The 24,037-nt window shown below is 44.0% G+C and overlaps 1 protein-coding gene across 2 annotated transcripts in view; it reads right to left on the bottom strand.

Annotated features, from left to right (window-relative positions):
- Nucleotides 1–5,082: 5,082 nt before the first annotated feature.
- Nucleotides 5,083–24,037, bottom strand: part of LOC124595770 (farnesol dehydrogenase-like) — an 88,856-nt gene continuing 69,901 nt past the window's right edge. The window contains exon 6 of one of the 2 annotated variants that reach the window (XM_047134652.1): nt 5,083–5,201. In XM_047134652.1, coding sequence (XP_046990608.1) covers nt 5,112–5,201 — 90 coding nt within the window. In that variant the 3' untranslated portion in view covers nt 5,083–5,111. Of the gene's footprint in view, nt 5,202–23,754; nt 23,931–24,037 lie in introns of those variants that run through there. The other variant, XM_047134653.1, reaches the window with a different exon arrangement.

Below are 24,037 nucleotides of genomic sequence, written 5' to 3'. Positions count from 1 at the left end.
ATTCTCCTGATGGTTTAACGTGCCAGTTGGACAGAATATGGAAATATAACCATCAAAATTATGAGCTGGTTGGAGGGCTCTGCCCATATTGCTCTCAACTGGCGAGCTATGCGGCGACCTTGATGGCCAAGTAAAGTTTGGAAAGCACGATGACAAGCAGTAGAAACTCACATTTCAGCAAGATAATGCCCGCCCGCACGGCGTAAGCTCAGGATGGCTTACAATGAAGGACAGCAAACCGGGGATAGAATATCGTCGCCACTCCCGCACCACCAGACACCTCACGTATATCGTAACTGCTTATGGTTGGGGAATCACTGTTTAGTGTGGACAGATACGCAGATAGAGGGAGGGTGATTGGGGGGGGGGGGGGGAGAGATCGGGTAATCCACAGTTGGCATTCCTTAACTCAGGGAAATCATGCACCTTGCTGATAGATCGAGTGGAGTGAGATGGAGAATACTTCCTCTCTTTGGTACAACTGAGGCGGCTAACTGCCGTAACACTAGGCTCACCTCCAGCTGCCGCAAGGCCAACAGACTGATCCTGTTAGAGATCCCACCAACAGAAGAGAATGAAGTGTATTAACTGCTATAATAACTTTTATTACAGATCTAATTGCCAAGAACATTTCCTGAATTCAATGTTTATTATAATCATTGCATCAGAAATGAACACTCTTCCATCAGTGTAATATTCCTTAGTATATTTTACACTCATTCACCACGTATGGAATCAGTGGTTTCCAATTATTTCCGCGTGGCAGTTGAGCAACTCAACTTGGAATCCCTAGCGCCCTTAGAGCGGTTGCCCAACATCCAGTAATTGTTGGTTCAAAGTTAATATATACCACGAGGCGGCGCAATTCACCTGCGCGAGCGAAACATTTATTCCCTGACTTAGCGTTGCTCCATGGCGAGAGAAAAAAAAGTAAGAAAATCGGTATGTGACCGGACTTTGTAGCCGTCATATTGTATAATTTGTGTTTTTGAGATTCGCGAGCGATAAGTAAAGTTAATGTGGAGTTTAGTAACAGCCATAACACAGTCTGATGCATTTCAAAGATAATTTCAAGTATTTATAGTTCATCAAAGAATCTTTTGATCAAAAATAATGTACGACAAGCTTGTATAGGACTTCGAACATTTGGTGGTCGATGTTTGCTGGAGAACCTGCTTCAATAACACGGTCGAAACCTTAGAGAAAGTTTCCTCTGTCTGGGAGTGAAATGAGTTCGTTTTAGCAATCATCGAATGACCAAATGCGAATGGCAGTCCCCCAATTCGAGAAGATCCTACAGAAGTTTTCTTTCTCTTCCACTTCAAGAATTTTAACGGCGAGCGTTGGAGTCGGCAGCTGCTTCTACACGACGAAATTTACTTTTGTACGTGTACGAAATTACGTACGCTCTGGGAGTAGCTGACGCCGTTTTGGAAATTAATGTTGTCCTTCACAGACATACAAACAGAGACACTACACACACTAGTTCGCTAACAACGAGTTTAATATTACCAGCCTAAAAACGTTAATTTCTTCTTTTGAGACTTAATATTACAGTATAAACCACGTTCTTGTCTTGAGTTCTGGAAATGCTTTGATGTCCTTACACATTGCTTGTTTTGTGTTAATTTCATTAACACTCACTGACAGTAATCTCACTGATTTAGTCTTTACTCACTCACACAGGTACGTAACTTTATGGCAATTAACTGCTTTGTGTATGGGTGTGTTAACCGTACTGCAGTGCTGGCGCTAGGGTGACTTGCCAGTTTCATTTTGTGGCGACGTAATGATCTCAGGTTAGATCATTTATAAACATTTACGCCACTAAGGGTGTGTGTGAGCCAATGTATTTGTCGATGAGTTCTATCCATAAGGTCTTCCCGTTTCAACCTTTATATTTAATCTGGCAAGGAGTTTTCCTGAATGTTTAAAATAACTGGCTTTTTCATAAAATATCTTTCACTGGGAATAATACATATGTTGCGGTTTGTAGGGTCTGAGAATAGTTGCTAGCGTGTGTAGCTTGTGTATTTTCTGCTGTGATACCCCCTGCAGTCTTCAGTGAATCCAACCCACTTACAGAAACTTTCAGCGTATTTATTACATTCTTCACGGCAAAGGTTGCACATTTTGTCTCACAATCTATTAAACTTAGACCACCTTCTGCAGGTGATTTCGTCGTCTCATCAATGAAACAAAATGCTTGTTCAAATGAACCATCCTATGTATTTTTTATTTGTGCTACATGTTTTCTATCAGTGGGTAGGGCTTGTGCAACATGCCACATATTGGAAAGGGCTACTGTGTTGGTGCGTTCAGTTCTCTGAAACATATTAAATTTCCAGTGTTACACTGCCGGAAAAAATTGTTACACCCTTATAGAGGTTTCCAATTCACTCAAGATTTATTGTTGCAACAGTGCATAGCTATTACATGAAATTATTACATTTACAGATCAATACCACTAGTGGTTATGAGGTACCAGGTATTGACACATGCTGAAATTGGTAAGTAGTGTACCTTCCATGGGCGAGAATGCAGGCGCTGTCTCTGGCATCCATTCAATCTTATTGATGCCGAATACTTCCGAGCGATGCGTTTTGCCTGCTCGACCTGTTCACGTAGTTCTACAATAGTTGTTGGTTGATGAGTGCACGACTCACTGCTCGTCCCATCTTGCCCCATACATGCTTGGTTGGAGACAAGTCCAGAGTTCATGGTGGCCAGGGGAGTTCAAGCACGTCTTGCGGAGCGTTCATGGGCAGTATATGGGTGAGCATTATCCTGTTTGAACACATCACGCTCTTTTGGCAAGAACGGCAAAAGAACGGATCTAGCAACATTCTGCACGTGCTGAGTGGTAGTGAGTGTCCCCTCTAGAAACACCAATTACTCACAGATGAAGAAGCTCACACAGCATAGATTAGGTAGGAAAGCCGCGTTGAACCAGACTCTATACGGAACACCACAAGAAGCACAACAATGAATCAACTTTTGCGTAGACAAAATCAACTAACTGTGAATTTTCACAATTAAAAAAAAGAAAAACATTGATAAATACTGCAGTTTTCAATGCTGTTCGCCTGAAATGTCATTTTCCATTCTTTATAACACCAGAGCATTTTCATGGAAATGTCACAGACGGTTTATTTGGTATTTTCTGTAGTTTATGTGCCAAAAGCTTCAGAACGAAAGTTATAGCTTATCACAGACTAGACCATAAGCCCTGGGGTGCGGCCAGTGTGTCTTGGCCGAATCCAGTCAGTGAGACAGCGTTCACGAGGTCTGTGTTGTATGCTCAAACGACCATCACTCGCATGCAGGCAGAATCTGCTTCCAGCACCGAAGCCCACGGCGCGCCATTCCATCTTCCATGTGATCCTCTGGAAGCAAGTTGAGTCGTACAATGCTGTGGCACGAGTGGAAGACGGGCCGTAGATGTGCATGCCCTTAATCCCAGTGCTAATAACTGGTCCACAAGAGTTCTTACTGTGGTGACTGTACGATCTGCCACTGCTGTCCTTTCAATACGATGAGCATGGTGGGCGTCTGTGCTGTGTGACTATCCTTGGCATTGTCTGTAGATGTGAGAATGTTCACGTGACCACTGATAACAGCGTCATTGCAAAATTGGCACAGCACGTCAAGCTTGTGTGGCAATTCTCCGGAAAGACCATCCCGCCACTCGGTAGGCTACAATTTGACCCCTCTAAAAGTTGTTCAGTTAGCCGCAGGAAGCACGAGTGTATTCTGGGACTTGGTTCCCTGTTTGCTTCACACGTCTGCATCGAAAATGGTTCAAATGGCTCTGAGCACTATGGGACTTAACATCTGAGGTCATCAGTCCCTTAGAACTATTTAAACCTAACTAACCTAAGGACATCACACACATCCATGCCCGAGGCAGGATTCGAACCTGCGACCGTAGCGGTCTCGCGTTTCCATACTGAAGCGCCTAGAACCGCTCGGCCTCGCCGCGTCTGCATCACTCTAAGCCAGGGCCGCACAAGGTGCATGCACCGGTCCATCGCACAATGCCGAGTGCAGAAGACGGCTGCGCTATGTTGAGGACGGTGCAGACCCCCCACTCCTCGGCTTCGCGCAACAGCGCTGCCTCTCACCTCCTTAGGTCGAGACAGGCGGCGCGAGCGACTCAAGCTGTTTCAAAGCTCTTACCCGGTTGTCTTCGTCATTGCCAAATACTAATGTACACTAGGTGGAGAGCTTAGTTTGGTGTACCGGTACAAAAGAATTTATACAATAACTGTAATGGTAACAATTTTAAATTTAGTTTCAACACAAATGTATCTTCCTATGTGCTCTTTATTTTATTTGCAATTATGCTACTAAGATCTGGAACAAGAGATTGGCTGACAACAATTCTGAGAGAATTTTTTAAATTACAATTAGAAATACTCGCACGCAATCTTGTTTTTGTACAAGACAAAACAGAAAAAAAACCTTTCACATACACAAGTGGAACCAAACATAGAAATAATCTTCGCTGCTTCTCTGTGTAACTTGGGAAATTCTTCCTTCGGCAAATTCTGGTAGAATTGGAGCAAACCTTTTGTATTTTAAAACACATCCTTTCTGTTGTGGCGTAGCAAGACAGCCACGCCACGGAAGTAGCCGAAAGGCACGCGTTTAGTTCACGCAGGCAAGAGATAGGTCTGTAACAGGATACGTAATGAATGCTATAAAGAAAAGTACGTAGCTTCTGGAATACTTAACTTTAATCCATCCTTGGTACATCGCTATTGACGATATAAGTGAGACTCCATAGATACATGCAATGTTACTAATGGCGCCTTGCTAGGTCGTAGCCATGGACTTAGCTGAAGGCTATTCTAACTGTCTGCTCTGCAAATGAGCGAGGCTTCGTCAGTGTAGTCGCTAGCTATGTCGTCCGTACAACTGGGGCGAGAGCTAGTCCGTATCTCGAGACCTGCCTTGTGGTGGCGCTCGGTCTGCGATCACACAGTGGCGACACGCGGGTCCGACATGTACTAAATGGACCGCGGCCGATTTAAAACTACCACCTAGCAAGTGTGGTGTCTGGCGGTGACACCACACTTTCGGTGAACATCGCTTTGCAAATCAATCAGTTAGAAATGTAAATCTGAAGGCGCACTTTCAATATTCATCGAAAAAGGTTTCACAAAAACATCGAGAACTGGCTGCTGGTAGGTAATTTCCTCAAACAATAACAAAGCCAATGTTAATAAATGAAAGTAATTTAAGCCGTTGTTTCGAAGTACTAAAATGCTATAGATTTTAATAAACATGTAATGTGTGCTATTGGTTTTAATGTAATGTTACACTTGCATATGTAACGCAATCTCCTTTATTTAGCTGTATGTCATATTGTTGTGATTTGGCAAGACAGCCAAGTCACTATGAGAGGAAGCCGAAAGGCACGCGCTTAAGCTCACGCAGGCTGGCGCGAGGTCTGGAACAGGACAATGTCTTGAGAATTGTAATAAAGTACGAAAAATCTTGTAATACTTAGCTTTAATACATAATTGGAGAACATCGCTCTTGATGATACAAAAGTATATATAAACTGGTAATGGCGCCTTGCTAGGTCGTAGCAAATGACGTAGCTGAAGACTATGCTAACTATCGTCTCGGCAAATGAGAGCGTATTTGTCAGTGAACCATTGCTATGAACGTCGGCTGTACAACTGGGGCGAGTGCTAGTAAGTCTCTCTAGACCTGCCGTGTGGTGGCGCTCGGTCTGCAATCACTGACAGTGGCGACACGCGGGTCCGACGTATACTAACTGACCGCGGCCGATTTAAAGGCTACCACCTAGCAAGTGTGGTGTCTGGCGGTGAAACCACACATATACCGGCACATTACCTGGAATCGGTCGTTAAACGCATTTTCAAGGGATTGTAACACCTCGACGTATTTTTCAAAGCGCGCTCCTTCCTGCACAGATGCTCTCAAACAAAATCATAGTACCGTTTTGATTAGAGCGGTTATAAAAATCAGGCTGTTTTAATAAAGGTGCAATTTATATCTCTCGCTTACCTAGTTCAGGAAAGTGTTGCGTATTTTTTTTGAGGAGCTTCAGTTTATACTGGAAAGCGTTTATTTTGCTGATCATATCGTTGATGAGATTGTTTTCTTTTTGGAGTTTCAGACTTAAATCATTTAGGAGAGCCATAATGTCTGCTAAAAATCCTAAATAAGCTACCCATTCAGGGTCATGAAAAAGTGGCTCCGGAAGTCCTTTTCCCGAATTTTTCGACTACGCCACACTGTGGCTCAGTTTTTGGAGGCAATCACTTTCCCTTTGCTCAGCCAGCGCACCTCAGCGTGGTAGGGAAATTCTGGATACTGCTCTTCAAAGGAAATCAAAAATTCTTTGAATTGACGATGAGTGAGTCCATGAGAACGAATGTAGTTCACGATACGCACCACTACCTTCATCACATCTTGAAGACCGATAACTTTCGCACAAAGAGCCTTTTGGTGTGTAAAAGAATGAACGGAAGGTAAATTCGGCTTGTTACATTTTTTCCGCAGTAGGCCAATAAACCCTTTTGCTTTACCGCACATTGCTGGTGCCCCGTCTGTGGTTACGGAAAACGGCTTTTCCTAGGGAATCCTATTCCTTCAGGTGCCATTTCAACAGCTGCTAAAATATCCGCCCCTGTAACAGTGTCCTTCAACGGAATCATATCCACGAGCTCTTCCGTTACATGTAGGTCGTCGTCCACGCCACGCAAAAATATAGCTACAGAGCCGTGTCGTTAATATCCGTGGACTCATCAAGTGCGATGGAGTACGCTAGAAAGTTTTCAATTTTGGCTGTCAGTTGTCCATGCAAATTCTCAGCAATGTCGTTGATTCTCCGATGTATTGTCATTCTGAAAAGTGGTATTCTGCTGTACGCGGGAGCTAATGTGGGATTCATTGTCCCTACTACGTCCACCATAATGTTTTTTTATTAATGGCCCGTCCATAAATGGCCTCCCAGCTCTTGCTAAACGTAGAGCAACTTTGTAACTAGCTCTGAGAGTCCTTTCGCAACATCCCTCATCTTCTTCACCCTAAAGTAGAGAGAAAAAAAAGATATGTTAGAAATAATTTATGCGAAAACGAAAACTAAGGAATCTAAACAAATGTTATTTCGTTTCGCATGACCTTTAACCAAAATATAAATGCTATAGTACTTGCAACAAACCTCGTTTGTAGATAGAGTGTTCTCTTCTGCAAGAGTTCGCAACTTCCGTAATTCTTCCTCTCTGGCATCCCCTGTTATATCGCTATACTTTTCTGAATGCAATTTGCTGTAGTGCCTTTCAATAGACGATTTTCTGACACACGTAATTAGTGTACCGCAGATTAGACATTTGGCTTTATCGCCACAGCGCACAAAAAAAAAGTAGGAGAGTTCCCATTCCGGTTTAAATTGACTTTCGGCAATTTTCCCTTATTTTGGAGCAGATGGTTCCATTATTCCGGTAATTGTCTTGCGCTTACGTATTCCAATGTCAACTAAGCCGTCTGGCAGCGCACAGCGTCGGCCTCACCTAGCAAGCCGAGTTGAGGCGAAGTATGCCGAGTTGAACCGATGCACTGTGCAGGCACTCGCTGCACCTCGCTTTGCACGCGTGCGGTTTTCCGTGTTTGTGCGGCCCTGCTCTAAGCCATCTGGCTGTGAGCGTTGGCTATTAAAGGGTAGACACACATGGCGCTCTGCTAGCTATGCCACTACGCTACGTGTTGGTGTGGTACGTTGAAACCATTATCAATACACTTACTACTCCCAAGGTAGCATATGCAGTCATCGAATCAAACTCAACATCGTTTTTCTAAATGTACTAATTTTTTGCAGCAGCATATTTGCTAAGCACCGCTTACTTTTCCTTGTATTCCTTTGGAATTACATCAACTATGTCGTCTATGTTTTTCCTTAATTTCACGCCCAACACTCTCTTTTCAGCTCCTTTGAATTTGAAATCCCACGCTGTGTCCCTTTACCAAATGCCTCTGAGCATTATGGGACTTAACATCCGAGGTCATCAGTCCCCTAGAACTTAGAACTACTTAAACCTAACCAACCTAAGGACATCACACACATCCATGCCCGAGGCAGAATTCGAACCTGCGACCGTAGCGGCCGCGCGGTTCTAGACTGAAGCGCCTAGAACCGCTCGGCCACAACAGCTGGCGCATGGGATTTACACATTCAGTAAGCCACAAGAGCTGTATTTTATAATTGCTCAGAGTTACACCCGTTGCTCACTTGCAGAAGTCCATTATGTCCGAGATTTCACCAATATCTTGGGGCGCACTTTTTTCGTTGCACTTTCCATTGTAACAGAAATACAACGGTCACAACTCATTTGCTTTCTTCATAGGCATCACTCAGGTTTGTTACAATGACGCACCTCAGATTGTTGGCGCTGTTTTCAAACACTCCCGCCAGCCGTTGACATGACTGTAACGGAGAGAATCTTTGTTTCCTGCTAGTCACCTATTATTTACATGTGTCTGAATACCTAGGATAATCGGATCAACACCCACCTTCTGCGCAGTCCAGATTTGATACAATCAAAGAATAGAACTACGTATGGCCACACACAGGCAAACAGCTAGTAATATTTGCAAGCAATGCATGCTGAGCACAAAATTTACTCGTTAGCAACACTTCTGACATCCCTGCTATTGTAGCTGTACACTGAGAAAAAGTTTTTCCAGCCAAAATGAAATCAAGAAGCTACTCAAATAATGCTCAGAAATATAAAAAAGATAGCGAGAATTAGCTTGCTTTGCTGACACTTGTCCACGACACCATTCATGCTGTTTTGAAATAAAAAATTTGATTGCTGCAAAAACTTACTTGATTTCGTACAGGCTTAATGCTATGGACAAAAAATTAGACAACAATGCACTGAATACTAATCATCTCCCAATGAATAAAACGACACAAACCAAATTAACTTATGAATGAACGAAGGTACCCAACATCTTATGCTACCTACATTAAACCACTTCATTCAGATTTCCATCTTCACAATTAGTTGATTACTATCGGTTAACAGCTGGTGGGTGACCAAAACAAAATCACCATCACATCAACTGCTGAAAGACTGGTGCAATCGAAGTTACTAATACTTCGATAATAATAACCCCACTTCGGATGCGGTTATTAGGAGATGATATCCAGACTTACATAACTGTATCCGTCAACAGCAACGATGTGCATGCCTGTCAGCCATTAATATCGCTTCATATTCCAAAAACAGCCCATACATCGACGTAATTTCAACATTTATTATGAGCAGCCGGTACCTCGGATGATGAAGGTTGACTTCTCAACCGGCATGTCTGGAATCAGAAAGATGGCACGTAAACGAAATGTGAGTGGGAATATACTAACTCGTTTTTAATTATTTTGACCTCTCTCAAATTTTCTGGGTGTTGCGTGTATCAGGGTGATAGAATACAGTGTGAGGTGGAGGGGTGATGATTACATGTGGCTTAGCGGTGCCTTAGAATACCGAAAGATTCAAAAATCAACAATAGATTTATTACTTGACAAAGACGAATCATTGTTATATACATCTCCGAAAGGAATTCATGAGGCTCAGGAAATACATCATCTTTGTAAGTATCAGTACTCTGTAATCAAACTCCTCATGGACAGTTCCAGTCATGAACACTGGTGCAAATAATTTGAAAGGGTAATTGCAGATACGACTATTAGCGCGGTATGGCTTTTTGCATTACGGGAGGTTGCACCAAGGAAGAGGCAGAGGCAGAAAGTACTGAAAACACTGGTGTACGGTTCTTTGTAGAAAACTACAGTAACTCCTCAACAACCAATTCCTATTCTCGATACCGGAGAACAACCAAGAGTGTTAGGAACGTGCACCCCGCAGGTTGGGGCAATTCCACGGTTAACACTCGAACCATGTTTGTCCGTCCTTTTCTAGTGTACTGCTGCGCCGTATGGGATCCTTACCATGTAGCGCTGACGAGGGATACCGGCAAAGTTAACAGAAGGGCGGCTCGTTTTGTATTATCACCTAATGGGGATGAGAGTGTCAAAGATAGGATATGCGAGTCTGGTTCGAAATCACCTTTCCGTTGCAATGAGATCCAGTCAAAAATTTTTGGTTGCTAAATTTCCATCCTGAAGGGCAAAATATTTTGTTCACTACCACCTATACAGATAAAGGTGACAACCATGATAAAATAAGAGAAACCAGATCTCGCACGGAAAGGTTTAGGTATTCACCTTCACAACGTGATAAATATTGTGAAAGTGGTACTATGCATCTTCTGCCAACACTTAAGTGCAATGTGCAGAGTAATCGTGTACATGCAGGTGTAGCTGTGTACTGGCGATCAATGTTTATAACAATAGACACTTAGACAAACAGTAGGGTACGGAGTGCGTACAGTGACTTTCTAAACAGTAGTTTTACAACGTATTCCTTTCGCAGTGGGACCACTTTCATCTTCGACATTTTACCAGTGTGGATGTAAGTTTCAATTAGACACACTCTTTTATACCTAGGATACGGAGTAGCTGCATAGTTCAGTGAAATTTCCAGGACGAAAGTAACGTACGCCAACCGTCTGCAAATCGTGCAAAAAGTTTTTTTTTTCCTTGTCGTACTGTAGCTGTTTCGTTATCGTGTTTTCTGTGGCAGAGATTGGGAACCACCCCAGCATTTCCCAAACAGGGCGTCCTTAGGTTAGTTAGGTTTAAGTAGTTCTAAGTTCTAGGGGACTGATGACCTTAGAAGTTAAGTCCCATAGTGCTCAGAGCCATTTTTTTGCAGTTTCAGAATTCGACGGCGCTGTTACGGCTCTGCAAGGGGACGTAAAACTATGAGAGAGTCTCCAGATAACAGTGAGCCACCGCGCAGGAATTCTTCCCATCTAAGTCAGTTCAAGGACGGATTGGCTTAATTATCGCAAAACTCGGGTGGAAAAGCGTGGCCAGTTATATTGTTGGCCCCTTACACCATCTACGGACTCACCAGCTCAACTGAGACGTTTCTGGAGGTATAGTGCTCAGGCTTTCTATAAACTGAGGAAATATTTTGAGAAGTGAAAAGAAACAGTTCTGCCATTTGCATGTAGTAAAGTATCCGTCCGTTGTCACACGTTTTCTCAAAAACTATCACAGCGTAAGGACGCAAATCGAAGTCGAAAAACATCTTGAAGCTAATGTTGCGAAAGTAGTCTCATCGTCTAGAGACTAGTTGCATTTCTTTTCTGATGAAATACTATATGAAATGAATCTCTTCAAGTTCCATCCATCAAGTCTTAGTATACTGTGTGATGAAACGTACTCTCTGCCACGTCCGAGATTTACGGAGCATAAATTCAGAGAGCGGTAACAACAACAAAAAAATGAGCACCCTTACCGCATATGTGACGGATGGGGCTTGAGCTACCGCGGTTGTCACTTCGTACTGCCTTCCACTGCGTTCCTGTGGCCGGTTAGACGTTACAGGGCACCGAGCTGAGCTTTGTACACGCTATCTACTGTTTATATAGCTATTAGAAATTTCAGGCGTTACTGCCGCCTCACTGTGAAAGTTCACGGTGCGGCAGGGAAGTGACGAAACAATTGTATAACCTATGATTACTATCAATAAGTTCCTTCCGGCTTTGCGGCTGACTCACATACGAGATCTGTTCAAAAAAATTCGGAATTTTGCCTACAAAATTTTCTGCCCTTACCTATTAGTTATTGTGCGTGGTCTCCAAAATAGCCTTCTCCACGACTGATAACAACTCTCCTAATGTCTTTTCCACTTCCGGCAGCAGCCTTGGTACGCCTCTTCTACATCTACATCTACACCCATACTCCGCAAGCCACCTGACGGTGTGTGGCGGAGAGTACTTTGAGTATCCCTATCGGTTCTCCCTTCTATTCCAGTCTCGTATTGTTCGTGGAAAGAAAGATTGTCGTTATGCATCTGTGTGGGCTCTAATCTCTCTGATTTTATCCTCATGGTCTCTTCGCGAGATGTACGTAAGAGGGAGCAATATACTGCTTGACTCCTCGGTGAAGGTATGTTCTCGAAACTTCAACAAAAGCCCGTACCGAGCTACTGAGCGTCTCTCCTGCAAAGTCTTCCACTGGATTTTATCTATCATCTCCGTAACGCTTTCGCGATTACTAAATGATCCTGTAACGAAGCGCGCTGCTCTCCGTTGGATCTTCTCTATCTCTTCTATCAACCCTATCTGGTGCGGATCCCACACTGCTGAGCAGTATTCAAGCAGTGGGCGAACAAGCGTACTGTAACCTACTTCCTTTGTTTTCGGATTGCATTTACTTAGGATTCTTCCAGTGAATCTCAGTCTGGCATCTGCTTTACCGACGATCAACCTTATTTGATCATTCCAGTTTAAATCACTCCTAATGCATATTCCCAGATAATTTATGGAATTAACTGCTTCCAGTTGCTGACCTGCTATATTGTAGCTAAATGATAAAGGATCTTTCTTTCTGTGTATTCGCAGCACATTACACTTGTCTACCTTGAGATTCAATTGCCATTCCCTCCACCACGCCTCAATTCGTTGCAGATCCTCCTGCATTTCAGTACAATTTTCCATTGTTACAACCTCTCGATATACCACAGCATCATCCACAAAAAGCCTCAGTGAACTTCCGATGCATATTGTGAATAGCAGCAGTCCTACGACATTCCCCTGAGGCACACCTGAAATCACTCTTACTTCGGAAGACTTCTCTCCATTGAGAATGACATGCTGCGTTCTGTTATCTAGGAACCCTTCAATCCAATCACACAATTGGTCTTATAATCCATATGCTCTTACTTTGTTCATTAAACGGCTGTTGGGAACTGTATCGGAACGGCATTTACCTGGGAACCCGTGTCTATGGCCCTCCGAGTCTCGTGGACGGATAGCGCGAGCTGGGTTTCACGCGATCGTCTTTTTCGAAACCCATGCTGATTCCTACAGAGTACATTTCTAGCCTCCAGAAAAGTCATTGACGTCGATCAGTTGTAGAATTTTGGAACGTTCGAGTATAGAGATATAGGTCTATAGTTCTGCACATCCGTTCGACGTCCCTTCTTGAAAAGGGGGATGACCTGTGCCCTTCTCCAATCCTTTGGAACGCTACGCTCTTCTAGAGACCTACGGTACACCGCTGCAAGAAGGGGGGCAAGTTCCTTCGCGTACTCTGTGTAAAATCGAACTGGTATCCCATCAGGTCCAGCGGCCTTTCCTCTTTTGAGCGATTTTAATTGTTTCTCTATACCTCTGCCGTTTATTTCTATATTTAGCATTTTGTCATTTGTGCGACAATCTAGAGAGGGAAGTACAGTGCAGTCTTTCTCTGTGAAAGAGCTTTGGAAAAACACATTTAGTATTTCGGCCTTTAGTTTGTCATCCTCTATTTTAGTACCATTTTGGTCTTGCTGGATCGTGCGAAGCACCATCTGGGAATTTTCTGTAATCTCGTCTGTCGTTGCAAATCTTTATCCCTTCAATGGGGATTTCAGCTTTGGAAATAAAAAATAGTCCGCAGGGCCCACGTCTGGAGAGTACGTAGGATGAGGCAGAACAGTGATTTCATTTTCTGTGCAACTGTCACGCACCATCAGGGATGAAATTGCGGGTGCTTTATCGTGATGCAAGAGCCACAAATCGTCTCTCGCCACATTTCAGGCCGTTTCCTTCTCAATTTTCTTGCATGCGTCGCAAGACGTCTCTACCGTAACGTCGCTTAACAGTTAGTCCCTGTGGCACGAATTTAAGATGAACTGATCCTTGAAAGTCAAAGAAAATTATCAGCATGGCTTTGACATTTGACCTGATGACCTTTTTTTGGCCTTGGAGAACCTTTCCCGAGCCACTGTGAAGACTGATTATGATGTTGAGACCAATGGTCATAGAGCCATGTCTCATCACCAGCTATGATTCCCTTAAGGGCCATCGGGCTCTCATTTTCGCGATCCTAAAACTCTCCACAGATTGCGAGGAAGAGGTATTTCTGATGTTGACGCATGAGCTGTGGGACGAAATTGGTAGCAACACGATGCATTACAAGATGTTGTTTCAGAATTTTATAACAACACGCATCTGAAATGTTACGTTCTTCTGCAATCTCTCGGACAGTCAGTCTTCGTTTGGCAAGCACAATTTCGTTGACGTTCCTGACGTGACCATCGTTGGTAGATGTCGAAGGGCTTCCTGAACGAGTGTCATCTTTAACTTCCGTCCGGCCATTTTTAATTCGTGTGAACCATTCGTAACAATTAAGCACTCATCACCGTAGGCTTCCTGATTCATTTTGTGTGTCTCTGTAAAGGTTTTCTCGAGTTTTACGCAAAATTTAATGCAGACGCATTGCTCCTGTAGTTCTGCCATCTCGAAGTTCGCAAGTTATGCGACACAATGTTCTACTCAATACAGCACTGAACAATAACTAACAGATATACAAGGATGTAACTTCCGGCAGTTACACATAGAACACAGGCGTTTGCACAGATTCCAACCGCCCTTCACTCCATCACAAAGTTGGCACACAATTACGAATTTTCCGGAATTTTTCGAACAGAAAGTTACACTTACCACTCTGCTGCACAGCTGAATCATATACCAGGTATCATAGCTATGTTATGATGGCACCAGCATAGAGTGCTAATAAATTAAGAGACAATATACACGGTGTAAGAGATAATTGAGGGGCTGAGAGTGCACGTGGTACAAGTGCTTGCCGAAGCAAACGCCAAAGTTAAATGGTGTTAGCATCGTAACACAAGATATTTTTTCATTACAGTCAGTTAATCTGTCTATAGTTCTAGTGCAGTTAGAGACTGTAGTGACCCTAATACATGGGACACACTTGTACCTGTTTTACAGTAAAAAGTTTTAAGACGCAAGGAGTAGAAGTACAAGTAGAAACAAATTTTGCCTATTGTGGTATATTCTGAGGATTTTTTGGTAGGTCAGACTTCCAATCCAATGGAATTACATTTACCTGGTAACCCTGTAACAACTTTGTTTCAAATGACCGCGCAGGAAGTAGTACTTTTGGGAGGGGAGGGTCTTGGTGCTCGGTTCCTATTTGAGCTAGGAAGGTGGGGCAATATGATTTTGGTTTGGTCTGGACAAGGTCCCGGTTGTGGCCATTCGAACAGCTGTCTTCTTTGGTTGATTGATTTTGGGGAGGGAACCAAACACGGACGTCGTCTGTTCCATTGGAGTACGAGGAAGGAAACCGGCGATCCCTTTCAAAGGAACCATTCCGGCATTTGCTTGAAGCGATTGAGCGAAATTACGGGAAACCTATCACGATGGCCGGACACGAGTTTGAACAGTCGTCCTACCGAATGCGAGTCCAGTGTGCTAACCACTGCGCCACTTCTCTGGGTGCCGCTGTCTTACTGTAGCTATGTTACAGTATGTAAGTAGGCTGTTTAGGTTTTTATGTTGGTAACGCCACGTAGCGCTCTGCACACAGCACAGTCAGTGATTTTCATACAGTCTGTGGCTGGTTTGCATTGTTGGAATTTTTGCTATTGTAGTGTTTGGCAGTTGGATGTGAACAGCGCGTAGCGTTGCGCAGTTGGAGGTGAGCCGCCAGCAGTGGTGGATGTGGGGAGAGAGATGGCAGAATTTTGAGAGCGGACGATCTGGACGTGTGTCCATCAGAAAGAGTAAATTTGTAATACTGTATATCATGAACTGATGATATATATATATAATGACTTTTAAACACTATTAAGGTAAATACATTGTTTGTTCTCTATCAAAATGTTTTATTTGCTAACTGTGCCTATCAGTAGTTAGTGCCTTCAGTAGTTAGAATCTTTAATTTAGCTGGCAGTATTGGCGCTCGCTGTATTGCAGTAGTTCGAGTAATGAAGATTTTTGTGAGGTAAGTGATTCATGAAAGGTATAGGTTACTGTTAGTCAGGGCCATTCTTTTGTAGGGATTATTGAAAGTCAGAGTGCGTTGCACTAAAAATATTGTGTGTCAGTTTACTTATTCTGATCAACACTAAAGAGAGAAATGTCTGAGGACGTTCAGTTCTGCTCAGCTGTTTGAAAATCAAATAACGTAAGAGGTTTATCAGCACAGCAATTCATTAATTTTTCTAAGGGGATGTTTCAAGTATATTAAGCAAGGTTTGAACGACGAAGCAGAGCTAGTGCCTAGGCAAATTGTGCTCTTTTGAAGAAGATGTTAACGGGGCTGAAATCAATGCTCTTCAAATGACACCATTTGTAAGCGCACCGTTCGGATTCTACGTGCATAAACAGTCACCCTTATATAATTCCGGACTAGACGAGACTGATGGTTTACATATGATCTACAGGTGTATCGAACCTCGGACGAAGATACGTTTTCACCGTTATGAAAAAAAAAGAAAAAAAAAGAAAGAAAAACTTGGCTCATTTGGATTTTAAATGAAAAAACGTTTTTTCTGGGAGATTTTTGGAGTGTGGTACTTCTACGCTTTAAACTAGTACGAATCTGGATAAATTTTGTGGTTTGGTAAATAAATAGATAAGCTGAAAACGAAAATGTTTTATTCCAATAATCTTCATATTCAATAATCTTTATCCGTCGTCGAGATACAATGCTTTAAAGTCAAGCTAAACATAACATACAAAAATTATTCTTATGTGGACTGATTACGCGAAAACATTATAAAAAAAGTGGTTCAAATTTCTCTGAGCAATATGGGAGTGAACATTTGAGGTCATCAGTCCCCTAGAACTACTTAAACCTAACTAACCCAAGGACGTCACACAGACCCATGCCCGAGGCAGAATTCGAACCTGCGACCATAGCAGTCGCGTGGTTCCGGACTGGAAACACTATAAAATAAATTCTTACAATAAAATGGCAAATTTGCTCAAAAATCTAGCTTCATTCGGATTTTACCTGCAAAAATCACCGCTTTGTGAGTTTTTGTACACGCGCCACTTATATGATTCAGACTTTTGCAAATCTTTTAAAATTTTGTAGGAAGATAGGCAAATACATGTAATTAATGGTCGTCCTGTTTGTTTGTGAGAGTTTTATCCATTTCCACGGTATAAACACAATAGTTCGATTGACAATACAAAAAACTTAAGCCAGATCAGTCGTTGCCCAAGTCAACAAAAATCTACATCGGTTGCCAAGCTATAGTGATCTAATGTCATAATAATGATAAAGTAAAATATAGGAACTAAAATGAAAAATGCCCCATCATAGAACAAAAAAGCGGATACGTCCTGGACAGAGTTAGGAATGTAAAAGAAGAGAACTAGCTTCTCAACTTATCTGGCCACCACAAAGAAATTAAAAGACTACAATTAGGCGGTCATCGTTTGGGATCGATTCTCCGAGATGAGCTGGCGTCTCTGTATCATGTAATTCGGCTTTGAACGCGATCTCAAAGGACGTGTCTCAGTACCATTCGTTCTGTGTAGACCAACGTGTGTGATCATCCCACCTGATTTTACTTCCCTCTTTGATAGTGTTGTTATGGCAGCATTCCATGAGGAAGTTTTCGCAGCTTTTCACCGCGATGAGTTATCTGACACTGTAGTTCGCTCTGCTTTCCGCATATCACCGGATTAGGATGGGCTTTCCAAAGAATTTTATGTTCGGTTTTGGCATCTGTTAGGACATACGATAACATCTAAGCTCGGAAAAATTGTTTTAATTCCCAAAAGGATGGGACGTCTCTCCGTGGATGAGGGTCCGACCGATAACGCTACCCAATTTTGATTATAAAATCATAGCGCGTGAGATAAATAGCTGCTTGTCGGTTTCGCCTGCTGGCATTGTCTCACATTATCATACACCATCAAAAAAGTTTTGCATCACCTCGGTGCCGAGAGTTCTCGAACATGTACAGAAAATTGGAATAGAGTTCAACATAAACATCATTTCAGCCCTTTTTATTGCTCATGAAAACCACACATTGCATGTTGCACCACCATACAGCGAGACCTTCAGAGGTGGTGCTCCAGATTACTGTACATACCGGTAGCTGTAATACCCAGTAGCACGTCCTCTTGCATTGATGCAGGCCTGTATTCGTCGTGGCATACTATCCACAAGTTCATCAAGGCACTGTTGGTCCAGATTGTCCCATTCCTCAACAGCGATTCTGCGTAGATACCTCAGAGTGGTTGGTGGGTCGCGTCGTCCATAAACAGCCCTTTACAATCTATCCCAGGCATGTTCGATAGGGTTGATGTTTGGAGAACATGCTGGCCACTCTAGTCGAGCGATGTAGTTATCCCAAAGGAAGTAATTCGCAAGATGTGCACGATGGGGGTGCGAATTGCCGTCCATGAAGACGAATGCCTACCCATATGCTGACGATATGTTGCACCATCGGTCGGAGGATGGCATTCACGTGTCGTAGAGCCGTTACAGCGCCTTCCATGACCACCAGCGGCGTACGTCGACCCCCCAAAACATCAGGGGACCTCCATCTTGCTGCAATGTCGTGTCTAAGGCGTTTAGCCAGAAGGGATTGCCTCCAAACACGTTTCTGACGATTGTCTGTTTGAAGGCATATGCGACACTCATCGGAGAAGGGAACGTGATGCCAATCCTGAGCGGTCCATTCGGCATGTTGTTTGGCCCATCTGTACCGCGCTGCATGGTGTCGTGGTTGCAAAGATGGACCTCGCCATGGCCATCGGGAGTGAAGTTGCGCATCATGCAGCCTATTGCACACATTTTGAGTCGTAACACGACGCCCTGTGGCTGCACGAAAAGCATCATTCAACATGGTGGCGTTGCTGTCAGGGTTCCCCTGAGCCATAATCCGTAGGTAGCGGTCATTCACAGCAGTAGTAGCTCTTGGTGGGCCTGAACGAGACATGTCATCGACAGTTCCTGTCTCTCTGTATCTCCTCCATGTCCGCACAACATCGCTTTGGTTCACTCCGAGACGCCTGGACACTTCCCTTGTTGAGAGCCCTTTCTGGTACAAAGTAACAATGCGGACGCGACCGAACCACGGTATCGACCGTCTAGGCATGGTTGAACTACAGACAACACGAGCCGTGTAACTCCTTCCTGGTCGAATGATTGGAATTGATAGGCTGTCAGACCCCGTCGTCTGTCCGCAGCTCGTGGTCGTGCGGTAGCGTTCTCGCTTCCTGCGCCCGGGTTCCCGGGTTCGATTCCCGGCGGGGTCATGGATTTTCTCTGCCTCGTGATGACTGGGTGTTGTGTGATGTCATTAGGTTAGTTAGGTTTAAGTAGTTCTAAGTTTTAGGGGACTGATGACCATAGATGTTAAGTCCCATAGTGCTCAGAGCCATTTGAACCATTTTTTGAGACCCCGTCGTCTAATAGGCGCTACTCATGCGTGGTTGTTTACATCTTTGGGCGGGTTTAGTGACATCTCTGAACAGTAAAAGGGACTGTGTCTGTGATACAATATCCACAGTCAACGTCTGTCTACAGGAGTTCTGGGGACAGGGATGATGCAAAACTGTTTTTTATGTTTGTAGTTGTCTCCCGGGTCGCACTCTGTTGACTCCCGTTGTTCAATGTCGTGATCGTATCTCGATTGCTTCTAGTGTTCCTGAGTCGGAAGCTTTACTTTTTATTGATTTTAAACATGCGAATGTTGACAGCTGGTGGTTTTAATGATCTCCCTAAATCGGTATTCAGGTGTTTATTGACTTGAATGTTCGTCTTACTCCCCTCCCATAGATGTGTGTCGAGGTGTCCTGCAGGCCAGTTCTCATTCGCGCTATTTCCGGAATCTTTACTGCAGTCCATAGCTGCTCGACTGGGTGGCTGGTCGTTGTTACGAGAATGGTTCATCGGTCGCGTTTATGACGATGTCGTCGTGGTGTTTCTTCGTACTCTTGACGACATACCGATGCTCAGAGACGTGTTGGATGCATTTTGTCGTTTACAGGAGCGCAGGTTAACAACCAGAAGTACCAGTTACTCGGTCTTCTGTGTATTTGAAGCGGTTGAGATTCCATGAGCTGTGGTGATCTCCCGCCATCGGTCGTTGGGTGCTACAGTTCATCGTTGTCCGATGAAAATGGTTGCATTAAACTGGAAGTGCGTCCCTGGCAGGATTCAAGGAGCGATCTTTAAACGCCAGCGTCACTACCCCTCGTTACTTCATAGGGTTCGGACCTTGGCAAGAAAATGCTCAAAACGTAAGTTTCCCAAATTTTTTCCCTTTCTGCGATGCGAAAATCAAATTTTCGGGTGCGCTATGGGGTTATGGCGAGACGCTGGCTGATGGAGGTTTTTGGTTCCCTGATATTATGGTCAAGGCTTCTGCTTTATTCCTTCGAGGCACTGTTTTAACGTGTCCTCACGTCCGCCAATCAGTTATAGCTCGCCTTTTTGCCTGTCTCCGACCAGTGAGCTTTACCTCTCGAATAGGTTTTGGTAAGATAAATAATAAATTAAGGCCTATTAGTGAATGTTTTCTTGATGTTGTTATGTGGGAGTTGATATTCTTTCCCAGTAGGATCTCTATGTCAGACATCTGTTATGTCTCTGGACGTTTCCATACTTCCTCTGTGGAGACCCTATCGCCAGAGACAGATTGGAAGCCTGTTTGACCCAATGTCAGCCTGCCTGTTTTTCCGATGCAAGTGGCATCCTCGTCATACCAAGTCGATCATAACCTTATCCCCACCAACGTTCGACTTTCTCGCATTGAGCTCAGTGAGATGGGCCGATGCAATCATTCTCATGAAACGGATACGTTATGTCATCCTTGGTCGCCTGCAGACGCAGACATTGGAGTTGGCTCCACCAACAATTGGCCTTTCTTGCCAGGACGACGGAAGCGGCAATCGTCAGTGAGATTCCTCTGTGTCCCGATTCAATTTTCTTTCCCCGAACGCAGAACAATACTGTTATGTGGCTTGTCCGGTATTATGTTCATTACGTGGCGGGGAGCGGGTATGACCCGGACCCTTGTATCTTTCACCAGTATATGATTATGGCCCATTCGACATGGCAAAGGATGCACGCTATCATGAGCCTTTTGCGAATGTGCTGTACCTGGTATCTGATCACTAGGGAGTTGGATGAACTGCAGAATCACTTTTCTGTTCGAATGTTTCGCTCTTGTCACCTTGTTTTTGGCACGCTTGACAAACAAGCAAACAAACAAAAAGATAAAAACAGTTGTTGAGCTAACTGGTTTTCTTGGTATTGTCGTCATGGTCCCTTTTCAGGTTTATTGTTAGAGAGTTTATTTTATTTTTGTCACCTAAATTGTCTTGTTTTTTGTTTAATTTATAAAAATTAAATAAAAATTATTGCAGGGCAAGAAGGAAATGATTTTTTTTGTGGCAGAAATCATGTAGCATTAAAAATCTGATGTTATTTCTTTCCTTTTTGAGCAACTAGCTGCAATTTTTCAATAAAAAATAACGCTTATAAAAAGTGGTCAGCACGATGCGTAGGGTCACTACATTAATAGAGGGATGAAAGGGGGTTAAGGGGAAGGGGGAAGACGCATCGTGACAAAGCCTCGGAATTCGACCCTTGCCCACCTTGTGTCCACCCAGCTCCAGCTCAAGCTGACTGTGTCCGCGCTTTCCTGCTTTTTCCTTTTTTTTTTTCTTTAAAAAAAAAAGGTTCACCCTCACGGTCCTTATTACGACATTTTCGGCTCACAAAACAAAGCAGCTTGTAGGTTCCTTACCACTTAATATCCTGTTCAGTGGCCTTCCACTTCGATGCCAGTCTGCATTCTGCGAGTGAGGGAGCCTGTGCGGTGTGTGGGTAATAAAACACTCATATGCTGCCGCCTCAACCCATGAAGCTACAGTGACATTCCAAAGGTCATGACAGGTTCTTCGCTCGAGGTCAGGTGGGTTTTCTCGATGGTCCGTTTCGTCTCTGCCCATACGTTTTTGATAGGGTTTAGGGTGGTGCAGAGGAAGGCCAAACGAGAAGAGATATGTCAGCGATCGTGCAGTAGTAGTTTGCAGAACAGAACGACATGAGTGTGGGAGACCAGTCCTGGTGGACACAGTTACTCCCTCTCGATAGAGCTGCCGCATTGGTGAGAACATACACTACTGCCCATTAAAACTGCTACACCACGAAGATGACGTGCTACAGACGCGAAATTTAACCGACAGGAAGAAGATGCTGTGATATGCAAATGATTAGCTTTTTAGAGCATTCACACGAAGTTGGCGCCGGCGGTGACACCTACAACGTGCTGACATGAGAAAAGTTTCCAATCGATTTCTCACACACAAACAGCAGTGGACCGGCGTTGCCTGGTGAAACGTTGTTGTGATGCCTCGTATAAGGACCAGAAATGCGTGCCGTCACGTTTCCGACTTTGATAAAGGTCGGATTGTAGCCTATCGCGATTGCGGTTTATCGTATCGCGACACTGCTGCTCGCGTTGGTCGAGATCCAATGAACGTTAGCAAAATATGGAATCGGTGAGTTCAGGAGGGAAATACGGAACGCCGTGCTGGATCCCAACGGCCTCGTATCACTAGCAGTCGAGATGACAGGCATCTTATCTGCACGGCTGTAACGGATCGTGCAGCCACGTCTAGATCCCTGAGTCAACAGATGATGTTGTCTTGCAAACGTCCCCAACCATCTGCCTGAACAGTCCATGCTGCTGCAATCGTCGTCGAACTATCAGCTGGAAGACCATGGCTGCGGTTACCCTTGACGCTGCATCACAGAGCTGCATCACAGAGCGCCTGCGTTGGTGAACTCAACGACGAACCTGGGTGCACAAATTGCAAAACGTCATTTTTTCGGATGAATGCAGCTTCTGTTTACAGCATCATGATGGTCGCATCCGTGTTTGGCGACATCGCGATGAAGGCACATTGGAAACGTGTATTCGTCATCGCCATACTGGTGTATCACCCGGCGTGATGGTATGAGGTGCCACTGTTTACACGTCTCGGCCACCTCTTGTTCGCATTGACGGCACTTTGAATAGTGGACGTTACATTTCAGATGTGTTACGACCCGTGGCTCTATCCTTCATTAGATCCCTGTGAAACCCTACATTTCAGCAGGATGATGCACGACCGCTTGTTGCAGGTCCTGTACAGGCCTTTCTGGATACAGAAAACGTTCGACTGCTGCCCTGGCCAGCACATTCTCCAGATATCTCACCAATTGAAAACGTCTGGTCAATGGTGGCCGAGCAACTGGCTCGTCACAATACGCCAGTCACTACTCTTGATGAACTGTGGTATCGTGTTGAAGCTGCATGGGCAGCTGTACCTGTACACGCCATCCAAGCTCTGTTTGACTCAATGACCAGGCGTATCAAGGCCGTTATTGCGGCCAGAGGTGGTTGTACTGGGTACTGAGTTCTCAGGATCTATGCACCCAAATTGCGTGAAAATGTAGTCACATGTTAGTTCTAGTATAATATATTTGTCCAATGAATACCCGTTTATCATCTGCATTTCTTCTTGGTGTAGGAATTTTAATGGCCAGTAGTGTACATATCGAGCAGTGATAGGGATTAATGCCTGACTTTCTGCGATAAACTGCGTGTCCTTGTGCTAGAGGCATCCAGTGTACTGAGATGATCATTCATCCAAGTGCTAACCGGGCACAACGTTGCTTGACTTCAGTGGTCCGTCAAGGAACTGCGTTTCTAATGCTGTAAGACGTTTCTTACCTGCTACTGTGAAATGGTGACCCAGTAGCCGGGCGATCGTTTTAGCCCTTTGTTAATCGGGACAGACCCTACGTGTTCACAGCAAACCAAGACTAACTTCAGATAAAACGCTGAAACAACTTTATTTAAAATAACTACAATACAAATTTCACAGAAACACCTCTTGCCGACATCGTAAATGGTCGCGCTACTGAAAGTGAGCCGCTGTTGATGCCTCGCTGAACTCTAAGGTCTGAAGTCACTTCCAGTCGGTCGGATGACGATGTCGTACACCTGTAACATTACACAATTAGGCAGTTACATCCTCATTCTTCTAAATCTTGGAATTATGATAACGTCAATACTTGCCAAATATCTGCCAGCAAGATAACCTGCATAAT

The sequence above is a fragment of the Schistocerca americana genome, chromosome 2 (genome assembly GCF_021461395.2).
Source record: "Schistocerca americana isolate TAMUIC-IGC-003095 chromosome 2, iqSchAmer2.1, whole genome shotgun sequence".
Taxonomy (NCBI): Eukaryota; Metazoa; Arthropoda; class Insecta; order Orthoptera; family Acrididae; genus Schistocerca; species Schistocerca americana.
Note: the sequence above shows the minus strand (reverse complement) of the source record. Positions and strands in the feature narration are given on the sequence as shown.